Source organism: Etheostoma cragini, chromosome 2 (assembly GCF_013103735.1).
Source record: "Etheostoma cragini isolate CJK2018 chromosome 2, CSU_Ecrag_1.0, whole genome shotgun sequence".
Taxonomy (NCBI): Eukaryota; Metazoa; Chordata; class Actinopteri; order Perciformes; family Percidae; genus Etheostoma; species Etheostoma cragini.
The window spans coordinates 12194104-12205423 of NC_048408.1; the positions used below are offsets into that span (position 1 = coordinate 12194104).

Sequence of the window (11320 nt, forward strand, 5' to 3'; positions counted from 1 at the left end):
GACAAAATCAACTTATCTCTGATCCACAGCTCAAAATATACGAGGGATTGGAAATAGGGCTGGGTATGTTTTAAAATTTTTATAAAATCCATTTCAACAAAAAGAAATTACAACATTAGCTAAACATCTTTTTATTTATTTTTAAGATCATTGTACATGACGGACACTGTTATCAAGACTATACCATAATTCACAAATGTGAGCCTCTGTTAGAGTTTTTCCTGTATGCCTCTACAGTGTATACAGCCAATTAGCAGCATTATTAGATTTTGGTAGAAGCATGCTGCATGTTTATTGGCTCACTGATGCTGAGTTTTACTCCTTAGGCCTTGAAATTTGGTATTGAAAGACACTTTCTGATACAAGTCTGATACCCAGCCCTAATTGCAAATCATAATCACCAAGTTTCATCCTACATCGTTCTGCCTGCTGAATACTCTCCCATTGTCGTTCTTTAATTTCAGGAAGAGGACATGCTGGTGTCTACACGGATCAGCAGAACAAACACTCCCATGTCAAGGGTAAAGATTATATTCAAAGTGCTATTTACATACATATCCATATTTTATATTTTGTCAAAAATAACCACTCTATTTAATGAATCAAGTAACAAAACGTTGATTTATTGTCTCTAGGTAATAACATAACTCTTTAAAGGTAAAAAATAGAATTTAAGGAGTTGAATATAAAACACAGCTGTGCAACAAAAAAAAAAGAACACAAAAATAAAACACCTAAAGACAGAGTTTCTCAACCGACTTTTGATTTTTGGTTACAAAAGGTTGGGATTCCCAGGACAATGTAAGTAAGACCATTTTTATTTCAGAACTGTGATATACTTCAACTATATATCCATACCCCAGCATTTGAAGTAGCTCCCAAATTGTCCAAAAAGGTTGAGAAACTTTGCCCAAAGAAATAAAAACAATAATACTCTACATTTTACATAGATAGACCTTTCAGATTCAAGATGTTTAGCAATCTTGCTAGAGCATATAAAGAGAGTGACCTTCCTGTGTCCCAAAGTCCCCCATTACACTCTTTTGACATGGGGGTCGTATGGCTGTTAAAAGTGCATCAAAACCTCCTTAGACCAGACTGAAGCCCTCGTACTGCTCCACAGCTCGAGTGAGACGGCGACACAGGATCTCTTTGGTCTGGTAGCGGGGCATGTCTAGGAGGTTGTAGCAGGTGTGGGCCACCGGCAGGTAATGCTCCTCCGCTGTGGTGGACTGGATGACGATACGCAGGCTCTCCATGCCGTGGATGGGGATACGGTCGCTGCCGGTCAGGAACACTGCAGGCAGGAGGACAGAGTTAGAATCAATTACCAGACAAGGCTAAACATGTTCCTACCCTCCACATTTGCCTGCGTAAATGGTAAATAGCTGCAATTATATGGCACTTTTCTACAAAGCTTTTTACAAATTTGCCACTTATTTACACACACTCACAAACCCATTTCACCGAGCTACCCTGCAACGTGTTGGTATGATCTTGTAATTTTGGGGTTTATTTTCTTGCCCCTTTGGCCACTTTGACACGTGGACAGAAGGAACCGGGTATTGAACCTCCATCCCATGCTAGATCGCTCTCTTCATGCAGGAACAAATACTACACAAAACAGTATTCATAATATGTTTGAATGTGAGAGTGTGAGGATTTAACTGCCTTGCACATTGAGCAATGAGGCAAAAACATGCTTACATAAGAACTGCTTTTTCTTCTCCAGAGGGAACTCGTGGAAAACCTCCCAGAACAATCTGACTGTTGGATGAGTGGCTGTGTATTCCCCTTTGTAAACAGCATTCTGCAAAGAGAAAGAATGTGGTGGTTATCCCTACAACAATATTTTCTCTCCTGCAGTGACTTCTGCATGATATCATTAAAAACAAATTCCTCAGCAACGTGTATGCACCTCCACCTACTGCATAAAAGTATATACATTTTAAGCCAATATTTTCCTTTATTTATTTAACATAACAGTCCCTCTTAGGTATTCACACTGTTTTGATTGTAAACTGCTCAACAGTGACATCTGAATCATTCATATAAACAGTACTAACATACTAATTCAACAAAGAGTCCGGTTAAATGCAACTACGGGCGTGGCTTAGGTGTTTGTGACGGCCCGATTGTAATCTAAGGGAGGTTGACAGTGAGAGTGACTCAAAACAAATCTTTCCAGTCAAAGTGTGAAAGTTAGCATGATATCATGAATCGTGTGTTACTGCTCGCCACTGTGTAAGTGTTATACACTCCCTCCCTTTTTTGTCACTTACACTGTGTGCGCCATGACTCACTTGGACTTGTTGATGATGTAACAGTCCGATTTCCAGTACATGCTTTGCCATTTCTGCTATAGGACAGTAAATCCAAACTTTTGGACTTATTGTTACTACAATTATTACACATACAGGTTTTTAAACCCCACACTGACCTTTTCCATCTCCTCCCAGTTGTAGTTGTTGTTGCCAACCACCATGGCCATCAGCTCAGAGGGCTGGAACAGCGACAGGATATCCCCCCCGCACACCTTCAGGAAGCCAGAGGAGAAGGCTGAGTACTGCTCGCTCACCGAGTCTAAGAACACGTAGCGCAGGTAGGCTTCCACAAACTCCTTCCTGAAACACACACACACGCACACAAAGGTTGAGTAAACATTCAGATTCAGTCATTTGTATAACTGCATCCTCACAAATTTATTTTGTAATACAGTTTATAAGGAAATCATTTATTCAGACTTTATGGTGGGACTGTAAACACTAGCTTCCTGCGCGCGCGCGCGTGCGTGCGGATATGTGTGCGCTCCAAAAATTCCACTTTTTTTGTTTGTTTGTACACTGCCTGTGTAAGCCCCCTCAACACAGCTTAATCATTGTCTAATATCCCCCCCAATTCCTTTTTGCTCAGTCTCACAGGTGTTAATCAATAACCTCTTCATCCAGCCTGAGTTTCTCAGGTAAATTAAATCCATCATCTCTTCCATCATTACACATACAGCTGCAGGTAAACATTGCTTAAGCCCACTGAATTCTAGTTCAAATTTTAAAAAAGCCAGTAGAATAAAACATATACATAAAATTATGAACAAAACACCTGACATATTTCAATAAGCTATGTAATATTGTAGCCATGTATTCATTATCAATTGTGGGAAGCTGTGGTTGTGCACAACTTTTTTATAGACCTGTACTTGATGAATTTTAAGGAAAACTTGGAAACATTTGATACTAATATATCTTATTAGTATGACCTTAATATTATCAGGAAATCTCACTAAGATCAAGATCACTTTGGGAAGAGACCTGAGTAAAGCATCAAATAAGTGCAGAGAAAAGACATCCAGCCTGTCACAAGCAATCGCTGTTCAGACCAATCACAAACAGCCCTCTCTTCAAAAGTTAAAACTTTAAATTACCATTATCTGATAGAATGAATGAGACGTTCTGTGTAAAAGCCTTTTTAATGCACTCTATTTTTGTGATACAAAGTACAGAAGGGCCATCTTCATAATACCGTATTTTCCCATGGGGGATCAAGAGGGAACTTCTTAACTTAACTACCACTTTCAGGAAAACCATCTCCATAGTAATAACTCTGGTGTCACACAGGAGGTAACAACATCACATACTTCGCTACTACCACTCACAAAATTAAACTGTCCAAATTGATGATTTGCTGTTTTATGACATGCCACAGCAACATCCCGTTAAAACAGGAAAAGCGTGAAAATAAAGCCACAAGATGCTCCGAAAAATATAGTTTTACTGAGAAAAGCTGCCCTTTAGCTTTTTATAACAAACCAGCACATGTATAAGTGCTACCACATCTTTAAAAAAAACTATCCAACAAAACGGATCACATCCTCATGAAGCCCTGCAAACACAAACACTGTGATGAACTACCCTTCAGTCTAAATCAACACGTCTCCTTCCGTGCTTGTGGTGTGAATGTTTTACACCACAGCAACAACAAATGCCTCTATCAATTCTGTTATAACAGTTTAATATCAGAGTGTTGAGGGGACTTTGGAGGAACAACTTGGGTCACTGCGGCTCTGGCCATCTGTTCAGCACCAGCAGCCAGACATGTTGACACCACCCGCCCAACAACCCTCCGTGGACTCCTCCAAATAACACTGTAATCAATGCCACTGGCACAAGGACGAGTTGGAGAATAAGGGTGGCGATGGTTGAGAAAAACACACTAAATAACTCTTAAAATACCAAAATCTTTGTTTTCCGCTGTTACCAACACAGAACATGACCTTCAGTCTGAACAATGGGCCACGAGCTGCCAGCTGTGTGAGCAATATGATAATCCCAGTGCTAGAAAATAATACATTTAAAAACCACAGAGTCATCTGTTTGTCTTTCAGAAAGAACAGATTGTAGAGCATTAAATATTCATGGTACAAGGTCATTCAACATGGGATGGAAGAGCTGATGAATTTATTCTTAAACTCTGCAGTAATAGTATCCTTAAACTCTCAGCATATACCCTAAACAAAATTATAAATGTAACACTTCTGTTTTTGCCCCTATTTTTATGAGATGAACTCAAAGATCTTTTCTATGTTCACAAAATGCTTATTTCTCTCAAATATTGTTCTCAAATCTGTCTTAAGTTGTGTTAGTGAGCACTTCTCCTTTGCCGAGATAATCCATCCACCTCACAGTTGTGGCATAAGATGCTGATTAGACAGCATGGTTATTGTAAGAAAATGTGCAGTTTTACTGTATTGGGGGGTCAGAAACCAGATCAGGTCAGTATCTGGTGTTATGGTCATGGTTAGGTCATAACCAACTCAAGTCATAACCGACTTGAGTAGGCAAATGCTCAAATTCAATGGCGTCTTTAGAGAGGTGTTCTCTTCACTGATGAGTTCAGCTCATGAAAAATGGGGGCACAAACAAGTGTTGAGTTTATCATTTAGTTCAGTGAATATTTAATGTGTTGAGCTGCCCCACCTGTTGTTTTTGTCCACACTGATGCTCTCTCCTCCAGGAATGAGCTCCTTGACTTCTGTCAACCCGTAGTTCTCTCTGGTGATCTGAGATGTGGACACAACAAATAGTCTTTGATTAGAGTTGTGTAGGTTTTTTTAGCCTGCGGGAGCAAAGTGAAGAAAATACATATTTTTTGTTATTCTCAACAAATCCCATAACAAGACCAAAACCAATGATGATCAATGATTACTAACAAGCAGAGCTGTTACAATTTTGCCGTACAATTCATATTCTTAGAAATGATTGGGATTAACGATATAATTGTCTCTTTCAGTCTTTTAAGTCAGTATTTTTCATACAAATGTGAGTTTTGAATGAATCCCAGGATCTATATAATTTGGTTATTTCACTGTCATGTAACCCAGATAATGTAATAACACAAATACACAGCCTGTGAACACCTTTTTATTATCATAAAAAAAAAATGTTGTTGCTTAAATGATCATACAGTTGACAAAACCATCAACAGTCATACCCTTTAAGGCCTTATCTAATGTTAACAATTAATTACGGTTAAACAAAAAATTTAATTTAATTGTATTTTGTGTGTGTGTGTGTGGGGGGGGGGGTAAAAGCATGATATGTCTTATTCCTCTGTATCATAGACCACTCAATGCCAGGTTCCTTCATTGCGATGAACACGGTCAATGTAGATCCCACATACTAGGGGTGAATGGATTAATACCAAAAGTATGAATACTACCCATACTAAGTCTTATTTTAAGTATTGATATAAGCATTAATAGGATCAATACCAACGAGAAAGTTGAACATTCTGGGGATATCAACACTCTTCTCAGTACTTTTGCTTCCATGCTGCTATTGTAAATATGAACGCTGCAATCACCTCGTTAGCTCAAATAATTCACACAGTGCACATTTTTTGTTATGTATTATTAAAGAATGTCTTGTTTTGCAACATGCACGTGATAAAGTAATTTAACTAATTATGGTAAAAGACATATCACAATCATTAATTTGTTTTCAGAAGCCTGTTAGTGATGCATTAAACTCATAAAACATAATGCTGCTTTTAAACATTACAAGTATCATATTAATATTGGGGATTCTGGTCCATGTATTTCATGGTATCGCCACCACTACCACACACATTATGCTGCTGATGTAAACACCAACTTGTGCACCAGCTTCGTATTAATCCGCAACTAGAAATAAATGTACTTTTTATTTTTTTAAATGATGCTCTTTATTTGCGAGCTTTTAAAAAAAGATGTGCATGTTGAGTAGAAACCAAAGGGCTTGGATCTGACAGCCACAGACCGGGTAGGGAAGTTTGGAAGTATTTAAGGGTCTGTGCTTGATAACATAATATAGCAGCAGACAAATGTTTGCTATGTTAAGATAAAGTAGAGTAATGGCGTTCTAAGGAGAGAATGAAGAAACTTTCTCTGTGTGTGTTGTAATCCAAGCTTCTCTGTTGTTGATAGCCGTCCAGCCGCACATGCATGTTGGTGCATGTGGCCATGACAAAATGTAGGTATTTTATGTATTTAGGAATGGTCTGTGAGAGCAATGTGGAGGCAATCCCAGCCCACTGTTGTTGTTTTTCTTCAGTATTCTAAGTACAGCCCTTTTAAGAGACGGTCAGATTATTTGTTTTGGTCTTTCTTGTAGAATTTGTCAACAATAAGGAAAACCGTATCCAGGTGAAAAGTTACACTTACAGCAAAGTTGAGAAGAAACGTCTCCTCCACATCACCTCCTTCATAATCCAGAAGTTGTTGTAGACTCCTGCAGAAGAATTAACAGGGTGGATGTCTGGAAAAAGCAACGCTATTAACACATGATCATGTCAGTGGCGGAAAAACACTAAAAGCTAATCACTAATTAGTGTGACGTTATGAAACAAATAAAAAGGTGAAGGCCAGAATCACCATCATCAAACAAGCTCACCACGCCATGAGGTTAGAAATTAATTATTACATTTCATATGAAAAAAAGCTCCTGAGAACTTTGTTCGTAGGTGTAATCATTTTCATTTCAGATACATCTGTTTTTGCAGATTTAAATCTGTCCCTGTTTCACATTTAAAATGAAAACCAGGGATCAGCTGTGCCTGTCCAAGAGCTGCATGCATCAAATAGAAACTGTCTGTTGCAGTTGACTAAAAATGAAGTGGTGACCTATTAGATTATAATACCACAGAAACATTTCATCAGGGGGAGTGCTGGGTTAGTTTTCCTGCAAACGACATGCTGGATATTTACCACCCAAACACAGGAAACATGGAAAGAGGAAGTGTAGCTGGCAAAGGAAATGATAATTAGTAAAAGAGGATCAGATACCATAGCCTTACAATTTAACCCCAAATACAGGTCATTCTGCAGTATTTAAAAATAGTAAAAAGACAATACTAAATTAATTTAATCTCAGTTGACTCAATTATTTAAACAATGTCATATCTCTTTCCTGTCAGTGGAAGATACCAGGTGTGTTGACTAGATTTTAAGACTTTTTTTATTATTATTTAGTTATTTAAATAATATATTAAATATTTAAAAATAAAAAAATCGAGATTCCGTCCTTTAAAGCGGTATTCTCTCTAAAAGCAACACTACCCCTTTTGTAGCTTTCTAAAGACTAATCAAAAAATCAATAGTCAACTGGAAAAAATTTGGCACAAAAGAAACACTGGTCCTTCCTGTTCCAAATTCAATGAAGTGGTTTTCGTCAGTAGCAGTCAATTTCACATCTCCTAGAAAATAAAATCACTGGTTATTTAAGAAGGTTGCTTTATAATGTTTTGCTATTTAGTTACACTATAGTATACTACTACACTAGTACCAGAAAGCAAGAATTTCTATTTGAGGCTCTTTCCCTCCTGTTTAAAATAACAAAACGTATAAACAATAGACAATAAACAAGTTCCCAGTTTTAGACCATTCAGCCTGCATCATCATCATGTGGACGCAAGCGAGATAAATTGTTTGCAGCAGTTGCAACGTCTAAGAAAAGGTCAACATGTCCTACACTGCATCCCCTCGCCTTTCCAGTTCAGGGGACAGGTTACCTGGCCTCGGTGGGGGAGAGCTCCTTGAAGTCGTCCAGCGTTGATGGCACATCGAGCAGCTTCTTGTAGAGAACGAGTGGAAAGTGGAGGTCCACCACTGTGGAGTTGTAGATGGCCAGACCACAGATGATCCCGATCAGGTGAAACCAGTTCTGCTCAACAAAACACTGGAAACACACAAGGGAATAATTTACTGTACTATATGTGTACTAAAAGACGGCTGATTATCTCGCTTGCTACACAAGTTTGTTTTTGATTCTACTACGTGTTATGAAAAGGCTTCACAAAGCTTTTTAACATACAATGAGCGTGTTTGAGAACTGAGTCTTTTTTTCATTGCATGTGGATACAGTGTTGACTTACTTTGTCTGAGAACCACAGCAGGTTGGACTCTTTGTAATAACTGAACATCCCATATACAGGATCCATCAGCTCCTTTAACAGCAGCAGGAAAAACTCTTTAGTTACTCCACCTGCATCCACGGCCTCCTCTCCATCAAAGATCACCTGGATGGAGGGAGGAGGAGAAAAAGAGGAGATCACAAAAAGTACAGAAAAAGAAAGATTTTACTTTTATTAAAATTACAGAACTGCAGTGATCTTTAAAACCTAAGGTGTATCTCTCACCTTGAGCGGTTTCTTGAGGTCCACATCTGAGTACATGGTGAGCTCACGTAGTGTGTCACTTACTAAATGGTCCCTGCGAACATGGAGCACCAAGTAAGGGTTCCTAGCAAGGTGGGGTTCCAGTGTGAGCAGCATAAAGACGTTGTGTAAGTTTGCACCGCTTACTGCCATCTTTGTAATGATCACAGGTTGAGGTGGAAAAAGCAAGAAAACAGAGTAAATTTCAAATAGATAATACAAAGATTGCGAACAATCAAATTAATTGTCAAAGTGATCGAACTGTATGATACAAGATCACATTAACAGCAGGTACCTGCATTTGCAGTTCAGCATCTGTTTGCAGCATAGTTGTCTTGGCTTGAGCGTTCAGTATGAACGGGTAGGCACATAGGTTCACTGCGGGAACGTCACTCTGCAAGGAAAACGGGGAAATATGTACTTACTACAGTAATGTAGAAATAATTTATGTCATATTAGATGTTCAAGTAAAAATCATGTACCTGTGAACGGGGGACTGATCCCGCTTTCTAGAAAATGAAGAATGCAAAGTCATTTGACTAGACTTAAAAGGGAAAAAAGGTCAACAACAGAGAATTATTTTATGGGTGTTTGTATGTATATATATAATACATATATACACACATACATATTTACACGTGTGTGTTTTTTTTTTAATCCCTCCAATGCCCAATACCCAAGCTATTCTGGATAAAATCCCTGTGTCGCTGCAGACACTGAGAATTACTGGAATTGTTGAACATTTTAAATTCTAGTGTGGTCTAGACCTACACCGGGTAAACCCCGCCCACTCTGCCTGCGATTTGATTGCGCCCTGCAGCTCTTTCTGGAAACCTGCACGTTTAGTTCACAATTTTACGGCAACCAATCACAAGCTGGCTTATCTACCTGGCAAGCTATTGGCGGGTTTAACACAATGACAATAGAGAAGCGACCATGCAGCTTCTTGTTTACATTCAACATAGCGGCCACCGAACGCCACCAAAGCGCAGCAATCCACTGTCACTTCTACGTCACCCTGATTGTTGGTCTGATTGGTTGAAGGACTATTCAATTGTGTCATTGTGTCATTTGAACTATGCCCGTTGGTCACGCCTCTTGTGCACAGAAAACACAGAGCAGACTCTCCAGACCATTGATCAATGTCAAATCTATTGAGCTTGGCTTGGTCTGGTAATAGCCAGACTAGTCTAGACCTTCTCTATCTGTAAAGTGTCTTGAGATAACTCTTGTTATGATTTGATACTATAAAAAAAGGAAAATTGAATGGAATGGAGAATAGTATGTGTGTTTGTTTGTGTGCATGTAAGTAAGAAGTTAGTGTAACATTGTCAGAACTCACAATGTCAGCTTTACTCAGAAACCATTTGAGGTAGTCTTCCTGGATGTCCACCAGGCTGGTTATGTCAGGGATATAAAAATGGTTGTACTCCACATGGTTGGCCCTTAAATTTACCTGGAAAAATGGATGAAACAACTGCCTCAACACAGAAGTCTACGGTTTATCTCAGCAGCTACCAAGACAGCAGGAAAAACACATTGTCGTGCAGTATTGACGGCTTGTTTACAGCCGCCGCAGCAGCAGGTGAGCTGCATGGATACCTGGTGGAGTTTCTCCAGCAGCCTCAGCGTGGCATCTAAATAGTTGTCGTAGAACACTGGTACGAGCAGCGCCTTGCCTCCTGTCAGCATGAACACAACGATGCTCTTGTACATGTCGACCATTCTGGTGAACACGCTGTTCTCCAATAAACACCACCAGTTATCTGCAGGGACAGAGGGAAAAAAACTATTGAAATTACAGAGCAAATACTTTGCTCAAACAAGAGTTTTTCCTATTGATCTGTCTGTGTTAAATGTGTTGTTTTTAGCTGTATATAATATGTGTTCTAGTATATTTGGCAATATATACTGGGCAATATTTGTGAATAAGCAGGGTTCACATTCTAATTGTATACTGTGTTTGCAGGTATTGGTATGCTGATCAAAGTTTTCATCGGATGTTCGAACAGCATTAGAAACACCCTCCCACCACACCTTTCCTATCGAAGTTAAAGGATCTGGGGACAATCCTACAAGTATGCCCTCTTCACACAGCAATTGGCCAGGTAGGTGTGAAGAGGTGAGAAAGTAAGCAGAGTTTGCAACTTCTTTCTCTTCCTCTCTTCTGTCATTCTTCACATAAGTACTAATGTCACTTTTCATGAACACCAAGAATGCCTTTATGGAATGTGACAGTCATGCCTGCCTGTAAATCATTATTTGATATTTTGATATTTTTTGCTGTGTGTGGAAAACTCTTTATTTGTTTTTGATTTTTCTCAAATTAAAGGCTCTTGACCAGCTACCAACTAAGCTTCAGGCGAACTTTTCCCAAATATTAATATTGGCCAGGCTGTATTTCTGGAACCATTTTCTTGTTTGCTGGTGTATCTTAAATATTCCTCGTGATAACAGGCTGAGCATAGTATATGTACTATATACTGTACTGTAGGTGATGCGTTATGTGGTGGGATGGTGCCACAGGTGTTGACATGACACGATACTCTGTGTTATCAGATACCAGGTGTAATTTTAAATGATTTGGTCGGTGTCTATCTATCAATCTTTGCAAGGGAGGGGGGGGGGGGGG

The 11320-nt window shown here is 39.0% G+C and overlaps 1 protein-coding gene across 1 annotated transcript in view; it reads right to left on the reverse strand.

Annotated features, from left to right (window-relative positions):
* Window positions 1-602: 602 nt before the first annotated feature.
* Window positions 603-11320, reverse strand: part of herc3 (HECT and RLD domain containing E3 ubiquitin protein ligase 3) — a 22821-nt gene continuing 12103 nt past the window's right edge. Inside the window, exons 14-25 of the mRNA XM_034899664.1 lie at window positions 10291-10454; window positions 10031-10144; window positions 9171-9197; window positions 8984-9082; window positions 8671-8841; window positions 8407-8550; window positions 8044-8210; window positions 6698-6764; window positions 4974-5056; window positions 2441-2624; window positions 1708-1810; window positions 603-1297 (exon numbers count right to left, since the gene is read on the reverse strand). Coding sequence (XP_034755555.1) covers window positions 1089-1297; window positions 1708-1810; window positions 2441-2624; window positions 4974-5056; window positions 6698-6764; window positions 8044-8210; window positions 8407-8550; window positions 8671-8841; window positions 8984-9082; window positions 9171-9197; window positions 10031-10144; window positions 10291-10454 — 1532 coding nt within the window. The 3' untranslated portion in view covers window positions 603-1088. The remainder of the gene's footprint in view (window positions 1298-1707; window positions 1811-2440; window positions 2625-4973; window positions 5057-6697; window positions 6765-8043; window positions 8211-8406; window positions 8551-8670; window positions 8842-8983; window positions 9083-9170; window positions 9198-10030; window positions 10145-10290; window positions 10455-11320) is intronic.